The 21253-nt window shown below is 36.9% G+C and overlaps 1 protein-coding gene across 1 annotated transcript in view; it reads left to right on the top strand.

The window, feature by feature from the left end:
- LOC128367995 (solute carrier family 35 member F5-like) overlaps positions 1-19859 on the top strand; it is a 25533-nt gene extending 5674 nt beyond the window's left edge. The window contains 13 exon segments of the mRNA XM_053328709.1: positions 1044-1106; positions 1324-1365; positions 1367-1406; positions 1979-2169; positions 2535-2616; positions 4137-4224; positions 6261-6325; positions 6839-6943; positions 7519-7678; positions 8726-8816; positions 9211-9365; positions 13025-13121; positions 19666-19859. Coding sequence (XP_053184684.1) covers positions 1044-1106; positions 1324-1365; positions 1367-1406; positions 1979-2169; positions 2535-2616; positions 4137-4224; positions 6261-6325; positions 6839-6943; positions 7519-7678; positions 8726-8816; positions 9211-9365; positions 13025-13106 — 1164 coding nt within the window. The 3' untranslated portion in view covers positions 13107-13121; positions 19666-19859.
- Positions 19860-21253: the final 1394 nt, after the last annotated feature.

Here is a 21253-nt window from a genome sequence, read left to right as displayed (position 1 = left end):
CATTATAAGAAAAGTGACTGATTTTGTTTGTTTAGACTGAGCAGATGATCCTGTTTTTCTTTTTTTTCAAGATTTTGTTGGCATAGACACCTTTTTATTAAGCAGTAGACAGACAGGAAACATGGGAGAGAGGGGGGGGGTTGACAATGCAGCAAATGACCTCCGATCGGGATTCGAACCTGGGTCGGCTGCGTATATGGCATGTGCTCTAACCATTCGACCACCTGCGCGTCCATGATCCTGTTTTCTTATGTCATAAAACATCGGCTTTTTGGCTCATGTTTGAGTCCTTTTTAAAAAGATGCAGCACTAAGGTGTTTTTCTACTAAATCTTTTATGCTGTTCACATTTAGAAATGATTGCAAACAAGATTTTTAACAGAGTTCAGGTAAAAAAAACAGTGAATCTGTCCTTTAAGACAACAGTCAGGAGCCTAAGTGAACATTTAAAGCATGTTTTTCTTGCTGTAATCATTCCTCCTGTTCATACTGACCATTAGAAGATCCCTTCATAATGTTTAATGTATAATGTAAGTGATGGAGGACTAAATCCACAGTCCTCCTTCTGTGCAAAAAAAATGTATTTAAAAGTTGATCTGAAGCTAAAATGAAGCTTCAGTTTTGTCCAAATGAGTCAAATGAGTCAAATTTGTTACTATACTTCCTCCACAGCTCAACAGGGAAACATTAAGAGGAGAATTTGATGCTATAAAAGACTGTAAATGTGTCATCACTTTATATGACTAACTCATACTGACTGCTGAAGCCTCATGATAATATTTATTGTTAGTGTCTCTGTTGGTGTTTATTGTTGTAAAAAATACACTCTTATTGTATTTTGAGGGGTGTGGACCTCAAAAAGAAGGAAGGAAAAACAGACTTTAATGTTCATCTGAGCTCCTGATTGTTGTTTTCAAGAAAATAACTTTTAATCATCGAGCCTTTAAAAAAAGTGTGAACCGGTCCTTTAAATGTCAGACTCAAGGTTTTTTGTTTATTGTCTGTAAGTTGATTTTTATTTCTTTTAATTGCCTCTTTCTGCAGTTTGCTGATGCTGAGGCTTACTTTGCCTCCTGCACCACTGACACCACTGTGAACAACTGTTTGGTACGTTAACTAACGCTCACTAACGGAGAGGTAACGTGTGATGAAGGCTAATCTGTCGGCAGCATGTATCATATAAACGCTGCTAAAAACAACAACGTCTCTCTCTCTCTCTCTCTCTCTCTCTCCCTCTCTCTCTCTCTCTCTCTCTCTCTCTCTCTCTCTCTCTCTCTCTCTCTCTCTCTCTCATCCTCTCTCTCTCTCTCTCTCTCTCATGCAGAGTGAGCCGCTGTACGTGCCGGTGAAGTTTCAGGACGTTCCTCGCCGATCACTCAAACTGTTTAATTGGAGACTGTGAATCTTGTGAGTTGCATTCCTCTATCTTTCCTCCCTCCTTTCCTTCCTTCCTTCCTTCCTTTCTTCCTTTCTTTCTTTCCATTTGTCCTTCCTTCCTTCCTTCCCTCCTTCCTCCCTCCCTCCCTCCATTTCTTCCTTTCTTCCTTCCCTCCTTGCTTCTTTTTAATGATCCGGTTCACATGAGATCAAATTGAGCTGTTTGTGGTCCTTGAATGTAAATGAGTTTGACTTCCTGTCTGTAGAGGGCGCTGCTGAGCTATGAAAACGTCATAATACTGTTTAAAGCCAATATATAGTATACAGTATACAGTATTTGACATGATAAACCACTCTTAAAGCATCAGATTTTGTCAATTTTTTACATACGTCACACTTTAGAAACAAACAACAGTGAAGATTTGCTATTTTGTCAATTATATATCAATTTAACAGGATTATATGAAGGATACACATGATTTTATTACATTAAACACCTGATAAATGTGTCACTGATAATAAAATAATCACTTATTTAATTTTCTGTGTTTAAAATAAAAGCTCCCTCCTCTCTCTCTCTCTCTGTTTCTACCTCGCAGCAGCTTCCAAAAAGCAACGTGTGCGTTTCAGTAATATAATGGAGGTGCGTCAGCTGCCCTCCACTCAGGCTCTGGAGGCCAAACTGTCCCGCATGTCCTACCCGGCTGCCAAGGACCACGAGGCCATGCTGCGCACCGTGGGCAAGCTGACCGTCACCGATGTGGCCAAAATCAGCTTCTTCTTCTGCTTTGTGGTGAGTAGAAAGTCAGTTTTTTAGGAATTAAAGGTGCAGTTTGGAGGATTTAGTGACATCTAGTGGCGAGGTAGCAGATTGTAACTGATAAACTAACCTTTTATTCTATTTTAGCTTCATTTTATTTTCAATTTAACACTTTTAATCATATTTAAATGTCTTTTTATATTGCCATGTGTTGCTTTATATCCTGTCTTGATGCATTTTATGTTTTATTTGATATGAATTGCCTTATTGTTGAAATGTGTTGCCAAATAAAGTGCTCAGTGAAAAGTTACATATCTTCTTTCTTACAGTGTTAAAGGTGTTTTTAAGATGTTTCTGTTTCTCATCTCATGAAGTTATTCTGTGTTTTCCTCCTTCAGTGGTTCCTCGCTAACCTCTCGTATCAGGAAGCTCTGTCCGACACGCAGGTGGCCATCGTCAACATCTTGTCGTCCACATCAGGTGATTCTCCGTTTCTCCCTCTCTCTCTGAAACTTTCTTTTGGAGATCTGGAGACAGTTTTTACATGCTCTTTTTAGAAGAAAGGGAAGAAAGACAAATGGAAAGGAAGGAAGGAAGAAAGGGCAAATGGAAGGAAGGAAGGAAGGAAGGAAGGGAGGAAGGACAAATGGAAAGGATGGAAGGAAGAAAGGGCAAATGGAAGGAAGGGAGGAAGGACAAATGGAAAGGATGGAAGGAAGGGAGGAAGGAAGGAAGGAAGGGAGGGAGGGAGGGAGGAAGGAAGGACAAATGGAAAAGAAGGAAAAATGGGAAGGATGGAAGGAAGGAAGGAAGGAAGGAAGGACAAATGGAAAGGATGGATGGAAGGAAGGAAGGGAGGGAGGGAGGAAGGACGGATGGATGGACGGACAAGTGGAAAGGATGGAAGGAAGGACAGAGGAAAGAAGGAAGGGAGGACGGCAGGGGGAGGAAAGAAAGAGAGAAGGAAGGAAGGAAGGAAATAGGGAGGGAGGGAGGGAGGAAGGAAGGAAGGAAGGAAGGGAGGGAGGGAGGGAGGGAGGGAGGAAGGACTAATGGAAGGAAGGGAGGAAGTGTGATGAATCTTCATCACACTAAATAAGATGTAAAGTTGAAACTATAATAATATAATTCATTTATCTACATTCAGTTGATAGAAAGAATATAAAACCTTGTCTTTCTTCTTTCTTCTGGAGATCTGGAGGCCGTTTTTAAAACGCTCTGAATCTAAAATGCAGCAGCGAGACTCCTCGCTGGTATTAAGAAGAAAGAGCACATCTCCCTCATCTAATACATAATTGATTTTAAGACTCTTTTATTTGTTTTTAAAGCTCTCTGATCTCCTCAGTCCGTATTCTGCATCCGCTTCCTCGTCTCTGTTTCATGTCTTTTCTGTTTCATTCATCTAAACCCAAAAGTCACAGTTTTAATATGTGCTATTTTTACTATTTTAAAATTATTGCTATCTTTATTTTCCATCTTATATAACATTAATGGGGTTTCTTTATTTTCTAGCATTGCTTTATTCTCCTTTTTAGGCCTTTTTAATGTGAAGCATTTGGTATTCATGTAATTTCTTTTTATTATAAAGCACTTTGAGCTGCATTTTTTATATGAAAAGTGCTACACAAATAAAGTTATTATTATTATTATTATTATTATTATTTTAATATAATGATAAATCGTTTTAATTTGATCAGTCACAGTTACTAATTTAAACATATTCTGCAGATTTTCAGCTCTCTATTTATATTCTGGGGCTCTACTGGAATATCTTTGCATGATTTATAGTTAAATCTTATACTGGCTCTTTATGCAGCTCCTCAGTTCAGCCTCTGTCTATTAACAAGCCGTTTTAGTTCCTGTCTCTTTAAGATGAGCCCACTCTGCTCTGATTAGTTATCTCCTAGACCTAGAAGCTTTCTTTACTCTTAATATAAACTTCTCAATTACATCCCTACTTACATAAATAAAAGTCTAACTCTGTTCTTTTGTCTCTTCAGGTCTGTTCACGCTCATCTTGACGGCCATTTTTCCCAGTAACAGCAGCGACCGGTTCACCTTGTCCAAACTGTTAGCTGTGGCGCTCAGGTAAGTGTTGAATCAGAGTTAAGGTTTCAGTTAAAACTCATCGTGGTGACCAGAGTCTGACTCAACATGGTTGTTTCAGTAATTGTGTCAGAAATAAAGCAAAGTGAGGCATTTTTATTCATGAAGTAGGTTTCATACACAGGAAGATTCAAAGTGCTGCACAGAGAAGTTAAGAGAGAAAGATTGTTGATGTTTGAACTAAAAGCTGAATCATTAATCAAAATTTTATCAAAATGGCAACATGATCAAATTGCATGAGGTGCAGTTTTTGTTAAAGGTGAAATGTGTCAAAGTAACATGTTTAATTAAATATTTGTGATGTCCTAACCTACACATCAAATACTACAGACTTAACAAAACATCTTTGTTTGGTAAAAATCTCCACAAAGATCACACCATAATCATTTTAATGTGTTTTCCCACAAGAATGAGAATAATGATATAAATATTATCATTCCCTCTAATATCAGAAATCATATCACAATTGCAACATCAATCAAAATAAGCATAATTAGATACTTTTTAAAACTCATTCAGCCTTATTCACTAGGCTGACTGACAGCAGAAATATACTGAGCTATAAGAGTTTACATGACGGCTCCACGAGAAAAAATCAACAATGTTTATATTTAGTGATTCATTGATTCGGTTAATGAGTTCAAATCACATAAACCGCTGCATGCTCAGGTTACACTTCAATTAAGGAATGCATTTATGTTATATTGTAATTGTAATTAGTTGTATTTATTTTAACATGGACCCCAGGAAGAGTAGCTGTTGCCTGGGTAACAGCTAATGGGGATCCAACTAAACTAAACTAAACTAATTAAAGTGACAGAAACAGACTCAAAGTGTAAAAGAACAGACGTGAGAGAGTCAGTATGGATTTATACCTTTTAATAAAAATGTAAGTGTAACTATTATATATCTGTGAATTGGCCTCGACGTCTCACTCTCCAACTACTCAACGGGTGTTTTGAGATGGGAGTCCGTCATGTCCTCTCACAGAAGTTGCAATCCACTGCAAGTCAGAAGTCGACATTCCCCAACTTCCAATTTAAATGCGGCTCCCGTGCGTCTGCTCAGGAGAACACGGACGCCTGCAGCTAACTCTCTGAACTTCACAAGCGTCTACTGAGAAGCTTCACACTTCAAAAAAAGAAGAGAGGAGAAGGATTGTAGCTGCAGCATGCTCACAAAGACTTCTATCAAACACAAATCAACTGAGTGGAAATAGAAAATTATATATATATTAAAAAAAGTTGTTACAGAACGTTTCACAACACAAATAAGTAAATGGATTGAAAAAGGTCACTCTGCTTGTACACTGTGTGCTCCGTTCACCAACATTAATCATATTTTAATGATGTCTCGCAGCAGATGGATATGATTTTCCTTTCTTGCCTCATTAAAGTCCGTGTAAAGTAATAATAAATATGTTTTCTGAGTTTGACATACCACAGAAAAGTGTGTTGTTAACCACCCTGCCAAATTTGAATGATTAAAAAAATCGCCATATATATGAAATTAGGCTTCAAAGTTATGTAAAAATCAGCCTCTTTCTCTGCTCCCAAATGCTGTGGGCGTGGCCACCGAGTTCGCTGAAACCCCGCCCCCTACCAAGTGTCACCTGTCAATCAAAGTCACCACCTCTACCTGAAACATGGACGCTATGGCTGGCTTTTGTCACGTCAGGGGCTTCTGCTCCGGGGCTGCAGCTGGATAGTATTGGCTAACTTGGCTGCTAGCTCGGCTGCTAACTTGGCTGCTAACTGGGCTGCTAGCTCGGCTGCTAGCTTGGCTGCTAGCTCAGTGGCTAGCTCGGTGGCTAACTCGGCAGTTAACTCAGCTAACTGGCTAACGGTAGATTATAATAGTAGTAGTGTGCGCTGAATGTATTTATACCTCTACAGCAGCAGGGGCGGGTTTATGCCAATCACGATTTAATGTGTTTAGAAGAAAATGTTTGAATTCACTTTAGGTTTAATAATAGTCTTGTTTTACCTGCTTGTTCACGTCGTATCTCTCTCGTTTAGTATGGGAGGCGTTGCCCTCGTCAGCCTCTCCAGTATGGACAACCACGACGAGAAAGGAGTCTCAGGTAACTACTCTATCACATCATCACAGATTTAACATTTCTTTAACCTTTACATACTGTTCAGGATCTTATTTGAATCATTTTGACATTTGAGAAAAGAAATTTGGAGAAAAAACACCTTAGAAACTTTTATTTTAATTGGTAATTTGATGACTTATCCTCATTTGACCCACACTAATAAAAAAAAATAGAAATACTTGATATTGATGGGCTCATATTTATCCAAAAAATTAAATATATAATATCATTAATTTAAAACATAATGTTCTCCAGTGTTATGTAACGATTATAAATACTTTTTCCTCCATCAACAAAAATTGTTAAAACTAAAGATTATACTTTCTTTGCTCTCTGAAAGCTTCATTAAGGATTAATCACTAATTTATTAATGCCTGATAAAGTGTGAAGAATGATGAAATGTGAGCAGGATGTAAATGAACTGTACTTATATATGTAAGAATTAATCCTGCTGAATTAATTAAAGCTTCTTTCTAAATGTTGTGACTCTCTCTGAAGGCTCTTTGTGGTCGCTGGCCGGTGCGATCCTGTACGCTGTCTACATCGTGATGATAAAGAGACGAGTCGATCGGGAGGATAAGCTCGACATTCCCATGTTCTTCGGTAAGCAGATACTTAGTTTTTTACCCATTTAATCAATCAATCAATCAATCAATCAGACTTTACTAATGTAACAAGTGAGTGTGTTATAAATAATGACTCAATAAAAACAGCAATGAGGAAAACCCAGAGGTAGAATACAAATGTAAAAATTCAGAATAACCAAATAAAAGATAATAAAAGATTCATAAAATATAACAGATGAATAATAAAAGGAAGTAGTAAAACCAATAGTGTCTGGTGGGGTATTAAAATGAAAATAAAGTATAAAAAATAAGAGAATATAATAATAATAAACCAACTAAGAGGAAATGTGATGAAGTAAAAGGAATGAAATATAAAAAGATAGATTATAAAGAGTAAAACAATTAAGGAAATAAAAAATAGGATAAAAAAGGTAGACCAAGTAGTAAAATGGGATAAAATAAAAAAATAAATATAATCCTTTATCCTTTATAAGTCTCACGATGGGGAAATTTAAAAGCAGAAAAATGAGAATAAGTAAAATTAGAAGCAGTATGAAGGACAGTAGTAATAAAAAGAAGCTTAATATTGATCCTGCTGTGTGTCTTTTTCAGGCTTCGTCGGTTTGTTCAACCTGCTGCTGCTGTGGCCCGGCTTCCTGCTCCTTCACTACACCGGCTTCGAGGCCTTCGAGCTCCCCAGTCAGCTGGTGTGGACGTACATCCTCATCAACGGCCTGATCGGGACCGTCCTCTCCGAGTTCCTCTGGCTCTGGTGAGATCCTGACGTACAAAAACTGGGCACAAAACGTATAACAAGGGAGGATCTGAGTGTTAGATAAGGCAGCAGAATCAACATTAGTACAGTATATTCACCATTTATACCTCTGTAATAGCCAGGTGGGGAGTTCTGGTCCTCTGAAATGAGGCCAACGCGGAAGTAACTTAGAACTGCATTCTATCAAAAGGCCACCAGGGGGCGACCGTCTCTATACAAGTCAATGGAGAATTCACCAACTTCTCACTTGATTTCTAACCTCAGTAAACGTTTTCAAAATGTGTTTATGGTCTCAATCGCTAGTTTAAAGCCTTCTTTAATGCAGTATGATGTTCATTTGGGACATTTTGGCCTCCCTGATTTTATATTTGACGATAAAGTAGGGTATGCATTAGGACGTGGCTACGTCCTGATTGACAGGTTGATTGCCCAATGTTCTCGAGATCCAGCCCTCGCAACCATAGCAACCTCCGCGCTCCGCCCATGGCCCCACCTCATGCCCATATAAGTAGAATCCTTTTTTTCCCAGCATGCACCTGAAATTTTCAAGATGGTTCTGCCTAGATTCGAAACTATTGGCTTCCGAGCAGCAGTCCACAAACCAATGGGTGACGTCACGGATGTTGCGTCCATTTCTTTTATACAGTCTATGGTAATAGCCCTACAACTACACAGATGCATTATGGGAAACACTGTGCATATGAATAAAGATGACCCTAGACTAAAATAGAGCATCAAATATGAGAGTGCAGCATAAAATAATGATTTGTATCATTAAAGTGCTTTAAATGAGCTCAGTCATCATAAGCACATGAAAAGAAAACATGTATTTATCCCTATTTGCATTTTCGAGTCCGGCCAGATCACCAAGGTTGCGCATGATTTTAAAATTTAAGCACTTTTTCCTTTTTTTAAAAACAGCTTCCAGGATCCAGTAAACATCTCTCTGAAGTGCAGCCACAGATTGACATTTAAATTTACTATTTTATAAACCTATCTAGACACTTTTACACAATATTAATAATGTCTCATTTCTCTCTGCAGGGGCTGTTTCCTCACGTCGTCTCTCATCGGGACTCTGGCTCTCAGCCTCACCATCCCGCTCTCTATCATGGCGGACATTTGTATGCAGAAGGTTCGTTTTCCGTCTTTTAGCTACTCGAGCAGTTGTAGTATAAGATTCATGTCGCTGGTGTTTGTTTGACGACGGCCAGACTCTGGGTTTTTTGCAGAGTGAAGAGTCTCATTAATTTCAGTTTGTTTAAACGTCGGAGCTGAAATGTTTGTAAATGTTTGTCGTGTTAGTTTCAGTCAAACTGCTAAATATTTGATCCAGTTTGTCGAGTTTGGGTATAACTGAGTGCTGTATACTTCATATTACACAAAGAGCATTAAAGTCAACTTATTATCGTAGTAAATGTGTGTGTGTGTGTGTGTGTGTGTGTGTGTGTGTGTGTGTGTGTGTGTGTGTGTGTGTGTGTGTGTGTGTGTGTGTGTGTGTGTGTGTGTGTGTGTGTGTGTGTGGACAGGTTCGTTTCTCGTGGTTATTTTTTGCCGGGGCGGTTCCCGTCTTCCTCTCCTTCTTCATCGCCACGCTCTTATGTCACTACAACAACTGGGACCCGGTGCTGGTGGGTCTGAGGAGAGTTTACGCCTTCATATGGAGGAAACATCGTATACAGAGGTACACACCAACATTTTAATGGTTTAAAAAAAAAAAAAGGTGAATTTAGCGTCTGACTCTCAAAAATAAAAGATGTGGTGTCAGTAGAGTTTTGTAAAGGAGACCCTCCGAGGACACAAAGCTTTATTTTAGTGATTATTATTATTTCTCTTTTAAAGACAAAGTTATATGATTACTTATTGAAAAGGTTTTCTCACACATCACATATCTACTTGCAACATGACGCACATTAACACAGATGATCGGTAGAGAGTCAGTTAATGAGAGAGCGAGACAGAGAGGTACATTTTTTTAAAGATAAAAATAAGAGAATAAAATAATAAATCAACTGAGATGTGATGAAGTAAAACCAGGCACTATAACTAGGTTATGAAAAAGAAAAAAAAGATTAAAAAAGGGAAGACCAAGTACTAAAAGAGGAAGAATAAAAATGTCAAAAATTCAGATTAGCCAAATAAAAAATAATAAAAGATTCATAAACTTTTATAGATAAATAATAAAATAAAGTAGTAAAAACCGTAGTTTAAGGTTGGGGTATTAGTAGCAGTGTAAGATGGGGTATTAAAATGAAAATGAAGATTTAAAAAAAAAAAAAGTGAATAAATTAATAAAACAACTAAGAGAAGATGTGATGAAATAAAACAAGATATAAAAAGTAGGTTATGAAGAAAAGAATAAAAAGGGTAGACCAAGTAGTAAAACAGGCTAAAACAAATGAATAAAAGAGAAACAAAATATAATAAAATATTATAGATGAATAAAGTAGTAAAGCCAGAAGTGTAAGGATGAGTATTAAAATGAAAATAAAGAATTTAGGGGAGAAAAAAGAGAGAATAAAATAAGAAGAGGAGAGTAAGAGGAAAACATAAAAAGTATTATAAAAAGGAAATTAAAAAAAAGAATAAAAAGGATAGACCAAATAGTGAAATGGGATAAAATAAATAAATAAAAGAGAATTTTTGCATTTTATAAAATTTAAAAAATCTATAGTTTATAAGATATAATAAAAGATAATTAAAGTATAATAGATAAATAATAAAATAAAGTGAAAGTAAAGTCTCACACATCTTGTATCTGCTGACAGGTGATTGGTAGAGAAAGAGAGAGAGGGGTAATTTTATAATATTAAATTACCGTATTGGCTGTAATATAGGGACAACCTGAATATAAGATGATGGGAGAAAAAAAAATGTCTTAAAGACTCAAACACACTTTCGTCCTGCTGGTAAAGTTTCTCAGAGGAACTATTTATCCGAGTCGAGTCGAGTTGAGTCCTTGAAGCTTTTTTTCTTCTCTCTCTTGTAAAGGTGAAATAATATTTAATTAAAATCATTAAAGCAGAACATAAGTCTCAGATTTATGCAGCTCGTCTATCAGTCAGTCGATCACACTTCCTGCTGTCAGACTGCTGGAAGTGTTGATGTGATTTTGTCCTTCAGGTTAAACTAATGAAACACTTGACTATAAAAGAGCTTTTACATTAGAGCCGAGCCGAGCTGAGCCGAGCCAACCCTCGATGAAATGAGTCATGTGACAGCAGGAAATAACCGCTGATGACCCCCATCGCCCCTCGTCATCCTCAAACAAGATGAATCAACTCTGTGTTCAGCTCTTAGTACTTCTGCATCAACTTATTATTTTGTGGTTTAATGTTTAGTTTCTCTCCTGCTGTCCCTCTTTATACTCTCATATCTGCCTTATTTATTTTTTTACTCTGGTTAAATCAAACTCTGCTTTATTTCCCACCTTGGTGCGATTCATTTGTGCAGATGTGAACACACCTGACACCTGAATCACACTCAGGTGCAGACCAAAAACAACTAAACCAAAATTGAGTTTGTCTCAGTCTGATCCCAAACGAACTCTGTATCAGAGCTCGACCCGCCGAGACTCGACCCGCTGACAGGATCTAATTAAACATTTTAGAAAAAGTCGTACTTTGTAAAGGTGAGGTGGAGATTATCGGCTGGTGTTTTTAATTATGGACTTCAGAAGTTGAAGTGAAATAAAAGTTTAAAAATGTACTTGGAGTAAGTTGTGAATAGATTGAGAAACAGAATAACAGATTTTTAAAAAGATGGGGAGGATGCAGAATTAATATGATTATTATTAGAGGCTGAAAGGATAAACTCAACATGTCTCACTTAAGGAAAACATAACTATTAGAGTTAAAACTGTGACTTTATGCTGTTTTATTGAAGCCAAAGATACAAAAACACTCATTTCCTGCTGTCTTTTTTAAGTTTCTACATCAGTTATTAGTCATCTTTTAATGGGCTCTTTCCAGAATCATGTGTGGTAACCGTGGCGATTGTGACGCCATTGATAAAATAGTAGGGAGTAAGTGATGAATAGACTGAAAAACAGGTTTAATGGTTTAAATTGAAGATGGGGGGAGGATGTATAGAGATTTAAACAAAGGAGTTATTAGCCAGGATAAACTTGTCATGCCTCACCGAAAGAAAATATACTATTAGAGTTAAAACAGAAACTTTATGCTGTTTTAATGAAGCTGGATGAAAATAAAGGTTTCCTGTATTACACTGACTACTGCAGAATTATCTTATCAGAGTAACCACATTACTGTTTAAACCACTAAAACACTCATTTCCTGCTGTCTTTTTTTAATTCCTACATCAGTTATTAGTCATCTTTCTCTGTCTCTTTCCAGCATCATGTGTGGTAACCGTGGCGATTGTGACGCCATTGATAAAATAGTAGGGAGTAAGTGATGAACAGACTGAAAAACAGAACAATTTGATTCAAAAAATGGTTTGAATCAAAGATGGGGAGGATGCATATAGATTTGAGTTGATACTATCATCATTATTGTTATTATTAGAGGCTAATTGGATAAACTTGACATGTCTCATCTAAAGAAAACATAACTATTAGAGTTAAAACAGCCACTTTATGCAGTTTTAATGAGGTCAGAGTGGGAAAAAAAAGTTTCCTGTATTACACTGAATTATCTTATCAGGATAAAACTCATCTCCTGCTGTCTTTTTTTGGTTTCTACATCAGTTATTAGTCATCTTTCAATTGGCTCTTTCCAGCATCATGTGTGGTAACCGTGGCGATTGTGACACCATTGATAAAATAGTGTAAACACAGTCTGCATGCCTCATGGATGAAGATGCAGCTCTGAGGAATCAATTTACCCTCAAATCTGAAGGAAGGAAGTGAGAGAGTGTGTGTGTGTCTGTGTGTGTGTCTCTGTGTGTGTGTGTGTGTGTGTGTGTCTCTGTGTGTGTGTGTGTGTGTGTGTGTGTGTGTGTGTGTGTGTGTGTGTGTGTGTGTGTGTGTGTGTGTGTGTGTGTGTCTCTGTGTGTCTCTCTGTGAGAGTGTGTGTCTGTGTGTGTGTGTGTGGCCCATTTAAAAATTGACCTTAACGCTGACAGACACTTAAAGTCTTTCTCCGCTGTGACATTTTTACAAGGACAATAGATCCGATCCATTTGTAGCTCGAAGCGTCGCCGGGTTCAGTCAGTAATCAGATGTGAACGCTCCACTGAACATCCTCTCCTTTCTTCTGTGGATGCTTGTACCCGTTCGCTGAGGGATGATTATAATAATGATGGTTGTCACGGTGATGACTGTGATGATGATTGACACTTCATCCTCTTCCTCTTCCTCCTCCTCCTCTTCCTCTCTTCCAGACTGCCGGAAGACAGCGAGCAGTGTGAAAGCCTTATTCCTCTACACACCGTCTCCCCGAACGATGGAAGCTACTGTTCGTGATCCAACACACACAAAGTAAATCACTCACTTCTTACTGTGTGTGTGTGTGTGTGTGTGTGTGTGTGTGTGTGTGTGTGTGTGTGTGTGTGTGTGTGTGTGTGTGTGTGTGTGTGTGTTAACGTGTGTGTGTGTGTGTGTTAACGTGTGTTTGTTAACGTGTGTGTGTGTTTGTGCATGTTAGTGTGTGTGCATGTTAGTGTGTGTGTGTGTGCATGTTAGTGTGTGTGCATGTTAGTGTGTGTGTGCGTGTTAGTGTGTGTGCATGTTAGTGTGTGTGTGTGTGTGCATGTTAGTGTGTGTGTGTGTGCATGTTAGTGTGTGTGTGTGTGTGTGTGCATGTTAGTGTGTGTGTGTGTGTGTGTGTGTGCATGTTACAGTGTGTGTGTCTGTGTGTGTGTGTGTGTGCATGTTAGTGTGTGTGTGTGCATGTTAGTGTGTGTGTGTGTGTTAGTGTGTGTGTGTGTGTTAGCGTGTGTGTGTGTTAGCGTGTGTGTGTGTTAACGTGTGTGTGTTAACGTGTGTGTGTGTTTGTGCATGTTAGTGTGTGTGTGCGTGTTAGTGTGTGTGTGTGCATGTTAGTGTGTGTGTGCGTGTTAGTGTGTGTGTGTGTGCATGTTAGTGTGTGTGTGTGCATGTTAGTGTGTGTGTGTGTGCATGTTAGTGTGTGTGTGCGTGTTAGTGTGTGTGTGTGTGCATGTTAGTGTGTGTGTGCGTGTTAGTGTGTGTGTGTGTGCATGTTAGCGTGTGTGTGTGAACGTGTGTGTGTGTTAACGTGTGTGTGTGTTTGTGCATGTTAGTGTGTGTGTGTGCGTGTTAGTGTGTGTGTGTGCATGTTAGTGTGTGTGTGCGTGTTAGTGTGTGTGCATGTTAGTGTGTGTGTGCGTGTTAGTGTGTGTGTTAGCGTGTGTGTGTGTGTGTTAGCGTGTGTGTGTGTTAACGTGTGTGTGTGTGTTAACGTGTGTGTGTGTGTGTGTGTTAACGTGTGTGTGTGTTAACGTGTGTGTGTTAACGTGTGTGTGTGTTAACGTGTGTGTGTGTGTTAACGTGTGTGTGTTAACGTGTGTGTGTGTTTGTGCATGTTAGTGTGTGTGCATGTTAGTGTGTGTGTGTGCATGTTAGTGTGTGTGTGTGCATGTTAGTGTGTGTGCATGTTAGTGTGTGTGCATGTTAGTGTGTGTGTGCGTGTTAGTGTGTGTGTGTGTGTGTGCATGTTAGTGTGTGTGTGCGTGTTAGTGTGTGTGCATGTTAGTGTGTGTGTGTGCATGTTAGTGTGTGTGTGTGTGTGTGTGTGTGTGTGTGTGTGCATGTTACAGTATGTGTGTCTGTGTGTATGCATGTTAGTGTGTGTGTGTGTGTGTGTGTGTGTGTGTGTGTGTGCATGTTACAGTATGTGTGTGTGTGTGTGTGTGTCTGTGTGTGTGCATGTTACTGTGTGCATGTTACTGTGTGTGTGTGTGTAAATGTGAAACAAACCTGCAATAGTTACTCGATTCATCAATGCACAAAATAGGAATCTGCAACTATTCTGATAAGTGATTTCAGAAAAAATCATCATCGTTAACTTAATTATAACAAACTCGTAGTCCAGGATTAAAAAAAAAAACAAAGAACACACATCAGTCATTAAACACAACCATATCAGTGCCTCTATAAGGGATAACTGGTAGCTGCACAACACTAAAACAAATATATATAAATGTAAAATTTAGGCTACGATTTTCTACATTGAGCACTTAAAATACTGTTTCATATGAATTCATCAAAACACGTGTGACAACTTATATGTCATGAGCATTTTGAGCGCTTGATATAATAAAACAAAACCTTGATATATATATTTCTCACTTGTCTCCAATGCTCCGTAGTTTAGAGCACATTTTTAAGGTTTCGTAGGGAGCTTCAAGAGAGGTCATAGACAGAAAAAGTCAATATTGAGGCCAAGGTTTTACTTCATCGAGCATTTGAAATGCTGTTTTGTACAAACTAACCAAAAACCTGGGTTTTGAGCAATTATTCAAGAACAAACCCCCATAAAACTCTGGTTTCAGCTTCTTAAATGTGAATATTTTCTTTTTTTTAGTCTTTCATGACAGTAAACTGAATCTCTTTCGGAGTTTTTTATGATCTTTTGCATGTGGAAAAATAAGTTCCAAGGAAATATATTTACTTCTTAATGAGATCATACATAGGGCTGCAAGTATCGATTATCTCCATTGATTATTTTCTCCATTAACTGATTAATTGTTTAAATGATAAAATGGTAAAAAACAATATGTGTTTAGTGTTTTTTTGATGCCCAAGATGTCATCCTCCAAATATCTTGTTTTTATCTGATCAACAGTCTCAACTCAAAGATATTCAATTTACTGTCATAAAGGAATTTAAATAACCCAGAAAATAATCACATTTGAGAAGCTGGAACCAGAGAATCTGAACTTTTTATCCTAAAAATGACTCAAAATGAATGACTCAAATGAATCAATTATCTAAATAATTGTTAATTCATTTTCTGTCCATTAATTAATCAAATCAGGGAGCTTTACAGTCCTTATAGCATTATAACATCCTCTATCTTTAGATTTAAATGAAGAAAAACTTACACTTTTAAATAAAATCAAATATATTTAATCAACTAATGATTGCAGCTCTAGATTGAAATAATAATGTAAATGCTAGCAGCGTAATTAACATAACTAACATCGTTAAAATTAATGTGGTTTTAAAAATGGATAAATGAAATTCTTTATTTTTACACATAGAAGATGTTAAAGGTTATCATGAAGCCGTTCAATACATTAACAGGAGTAATTACAGCTGTTATATTCTCATATTAGATTACATAAGATCATATTAAAGTGTGATTGTGAGTGTACTTTCACTATAATTGTCTCAAAGTTAAAGAAACATGAACATAAAATACATTTGTGGTTCAAAGTTTTTGGTGTAAGCAATAATTATAAAGAGATGTAATTAGAGTTACTACAGTATGGAAGTTATGAAGGTTAATTATGGATCAAATGAAAGTTTTTCCTCTGCTGTTCTTCTCAACTCTACTGAGCTTTAAAACTCTTTTCCAACCTTCAAATTTCACTTTTATCAACCTTGTTTCTAAATGCAGAAGCTTTATAATCCCTCTGTTTACTTCCTGCAGATAAACAGTTAACGTTAGCTGGTGAACAGAGTGAAACGTTTAGCAGCTAAATAGTCCCATATTTACCTCAGGAGTCAATTTAAACCAAAAACCAACTAAAAGTTAGTGAATATTAAACTAATGCTGATATAGATCCATGCTGGATGGATGTCTAAATAGATAATAGATGGATAGATGGATGGATGGATGGATACTGTAGATAGATGGATGGATGGATGGATGGATGGATACTGTAGATAGATGGATGGATGGATGGATACTGTAGATAGATGGATGGATGGATGGATGGATACTGTAGATAGATGGATGGATGGATGGATGGATACTGTAGATAAATGGATGGATGGATGGATACTGTAGATAGATGGATGGATGGATGGATACTGTAGATAGATGGATGGATGGATGGATACTGTAGATAGATGGATGGATGGATGGATACTGTAGATAGATGGATGGATGGATGGATACTGTAGATAGATGGATGGATGGATGGATGGATGGATGGATACTGTAGATAGATGGATGGATGGATGGATACTGTAGATAGATGGATGGATGGATGGATGGATACTGTAGATAGATGGATGGATGGATGGATGGATACTGTAGATAGATGGATGGATGGATGGATGGATACTGTAGATAGATGGATGGATGGATGGATGGATGGATACTGTAGATAGATGGATGGATGGATGGATGGATGGATGGATGGATGGATAGATAGATGGATAGATGGATGGATGGATACTGTAGATAGATAGATAGATGGATGGATGGATGATAGATAGATAGATGGATGGATGGATGGATGGATGGATGATAGATGGATGGATGGATAGATAGATGGATAGATGGATGGATGGATACTGTAGATAGATAGATAGATGGATGGATGGATGATAGATAGATAGATGGATGGATGGATAGATAGATGGATAGATGGATGGATGGATACTGTAGATAGATAGATGGATGGATGGATGGATGATAGATAGATAGATGGATAGATAGATGTCTAGATAGATGGATGGATAGATAGATGGATGGATAGATAGATGTCTAGATAGATGGATGGATAGATAGATAGATAGATGTCTAGATAGATGGATGGATAGATAGATGTCTAGATAGATGTCTAGATAGATGGATGGATAGATGGATGGATGGATGGATAGATAGATAGATAGATAGATAGATAGATGGATGGATGTCTAGATAGATGGATGGATGGATGTCTAGATAGATGGATGGATGGATGTCTAGATAGATGGATGGATGGATGTCTAGATAGATGGATGGATAGATGGATGTCTAGATAGATGGATGGATAGATGGATGGATAGATAGATAGATAGATGTCTAGATAGATGGATAGATAGATGGATAGATGGATAGATAGATAGATGGATAGATGGATAGATAGATAGATGGATGGATGGATGGATGGATGTCTAGATAGATGGATGGATAGATGGATAGATGGATAGATAGATAGATGGATAGATGGATAGATAGATAGATAGATGGATGGATGTCTAGATAGATGGATGGATGGATGTCTAGATAGATGGATGGATGGATGTCTAGATAGATGGATGGATAGATGGATGTCTAGATAGATGGATGGATAGATGGATGGATAGATAGATAGATAGATGTCTAGATAGATGGATAGATAGATAGTCACTTTATTGATCCTAACGGGAAGTTCAGGTTTCCAGCAGCTCACTGTAAGCATGAAAAGTAAAAAAACAGACAATAAAAAAACACCTGAGCAAGTTAGAATAAAAACTATTATACTGGTTAAAGTCGATTTAAATCAAAAACCAACTAGAAGTGAGTGAATATTGGACTAATGCTGATGTGGATTCACTTTGTCTAAATGTCTAAATAAGTAATTCTTCACTAATAAACAACTTTATAAGAACAATGAGGTAAATAATAAGTCAATAGTTTATATTCAACTTGTTTCACTGACTCAAAAGTCATGTTAAACCGTGCAGATGAAGCAGCTTTAAAGATGAACTCATGTTATAATGAGACTTCGTGGCTGCTGTGTCTCTGGTGAACATCTGTCATGCGTTAGCGGCGACGCCCTCTCTCTCTGTTTGGACATGTGGATGATTAAGAAAGACAGAAGATGAGCAGGACAGGATGATCGTCACGTAAATATTTTAAAAACCGACAGAACCGCAGATCGGCCACCCACACTCCTCCGTCGGCTGCTCGCTGTTCATTCATTCAGAGAGTTTTAGTCAGACTCACGGAGGAATTTATCGGGAGAGAGAGGGAGAGGGAGAGGGAGGGAGGGAGGGAGATAGAGATAGAGAGGGAGAGAGAGAGATTTAAAACTCAGCATGTGGCGTCTAATAGAAACGTTTAGTGGAGAATGAAAATAATACAATTTAGGACAAAGTTAAACCCGTCTGCGGAGTATTTTGTGTTTAACGGAGGAGAGAGAGTTTATATCTGTCATGTTTAAAGAGCAACATGCAGAGAAATAAAGCTGCTTATTATTTATTATATACTATATTATTTCTATATTTATTATTTTTGTTATTTTTATTTTATTATTTCATGATTTTTTGATTCTATATTATATTGTTTTATTATTTACTATTTTATACTATTTTTGTTTTATCATTTTATTATTTTTATATTTTATTTTTTCTATGTTTTTTAAATGACTATAATATACTCTTAACAATTTATATTTGTATCACTGGGAGACACCGTTTTTTTTTTTAAAGAAGAAAAAAGGCTGCAACTAATGATTATTTTACTATAATTCACTCTTTTATTTTGTGTCTCAGTTAATTGATTAATTGTTTAATACAATAGCGGAATGCAAGGCAGCTTATTATTTTTTATTATTATTTTTCTATGAATTTATATGACTACAATATACTGTAACAATTTAAATTTGTCAGTAGCTGCTCGGTAATTGTTGGCTTCATTCAGCTGTTAGAGACATAAATTACTTTTAATTTTACAATCTTACAACTTATTATCAGTTAATTGTTATTGATCTGTAGATATTCTTTTTTATTTATTTTATTTTTTATTGCCAAACAAACGCAAATACAAAACATGCAATACGAAGAGAAAAAACAGAAAGAGAGAAAAACCTGTATAAAACATACAAACAATATTTACATGTGTAAAAGAAAACACTTATATAAATAAATAGATAATAATAATAATCCTAAGTAATAAGTGCTGACCAGTGAGTTTTTTTTTCCTAGTGAAATGTGTTTATGGATTTTCTAGTTTTCCATTTCATGAGGATCGTTTTGTTGTTGTTTACTTAAGTTATTGTTTGTGTTTATTGATGATCTGTATATCTTCTCATCCACTTCCACTTTTTCCTCATCCTGTCTTCTCTCTCTTTTGTGTCTGAAGGAGGCCCGACTCTCGTGGATCTCACCGAGCGGACAATCTGGAAGCTTTTTTCAGAGACGATGAAAAAACTACCGCAGTGCCTACAAAAAATGAAAAGCTATTTATTTTCTACAGTGTTGAGACGAACCATCCATTTCTACACCGCGCTCGACTGAGGAGCTGTTTTTACTTTACGGTACTGGAGGTGCTGGACTTTATCAGTGATTACTAATCGTGTCATGTGACCAGAAGTGACGGTACGTGTTGAATCCGAACACTAACAAAAAGAATCAGAGCAAAGTTTCTCCTGATGGGGTTTTTTTTTTTTTTTTAAAGTCGCTGACGGCAGGATATCCTTGAATTTAAACACAGCAGCGACTCTTTGACTAATTTCAACACCTGCGGCTGTTGAAGCGAAGGCCGTCTGGAGCCGCATCGCATCGCCCTCATTTTCACTGTTTCTCATCTGCAATTCTTCTTCTTCTGTTCTTTTTTTTTTTTTTTGTGCAAATCGTCCTTGTGACACATCTGTGTGACGAGAATCAGAAACTCAGTCCGAACTGTTCACAGTGACCTCCGTCTATGTGTATGTGTGTATGTATGTGTGTGTGTGTGTGTGTGTGTGTGTGTGTGTGTGTGTGTGGGTTAGGAGATATTTTTCACCTCCTTTAGGCCTCCAGGTGACACTAACATGGTTTAATATTTAAACTAAAGCTGTATCTAATGATAATTACATCATTAACGGTTAATCTTAAGAAAGAGTTTTGCCTTCAAAATGTCAGAAAATAGACAGAAATATAGAAAAATGCCATATATCATAGTGAAATTACTTGTTTTATTGAACCAAACTGATCAAAAATCCAAAGATATTCAGTTTATTATCATATATGATGAAGACAAGTATCAAATTGTCACATTTAAATATCTTTAACTAGTTAATTTTGGGCATTTATTGCTTTAAAAATAGTTAAAATGATTTAATGATTATCAAAATTAATTGCTGGTTAATTTTCTGTTACACAATAAATCGGTTAATCGACTAATCGTTGCAGCTCTAACAGAAAATATCCTTCAAGTTTTTCCACAATCTGGAGCTTCAAGAGTCAAATATCTTAAAAATCTTTATTAACCATTTTCCCGCCACACGTTAACGAGAAAAGCTGTTTTTTTCTCTGGTTGTGTCCCGTTCCTCCTGACCGTGCTGGATCATGAAGACAAACTGTGATCTCTCTTTTTTTTTTTTTTTTTCTAATGATGATAAATATGAACTCATGATAAATAAATAAATAAATAACTAAATAAATGAAACCTTCCTGCTATAAGCTACAAAAACCGCCTTGCTGCAATAACGGTCGTCCGCTCAGAAAACGAGCGGTTTCCTTTTTTGTCAGAAATCGTTGTAAATACTGTAAACAGTAAAAACATTAACACGAGTATTTCATGTTTGTTCTTTTGTTTGTTTGTTTGTGAACATTTTCAGATGACCACTAAAAGATTCACCTGCCTTTTTGTTTTTTTCATGTTTCATTTCATGTATCATTGTGTAAAACGATTACAGCCAAATTTAACTTGCAAATGAGATTATATATATATACATATGATTCTTATT

Source organism: Scomber japonicus, chromosome 11, assembly GCF_027409825.1.
Source record: "Scomber japonicus isolate fScoJap1 chromosome 11, fScoJap1.pri, whole genome shotgun sequence".
Lineage (NCBI taxonomy): Eukaryota > Metazoa > Chordata > Actinopteri > Scombriformes > Scombridae > Scomber > Scomber japonicus.
The sequence above is the reverse complement of the archived record's forward strand: the minus strand, read 5'-3'. Positions and strand labels throughout refer to the sequence as shown.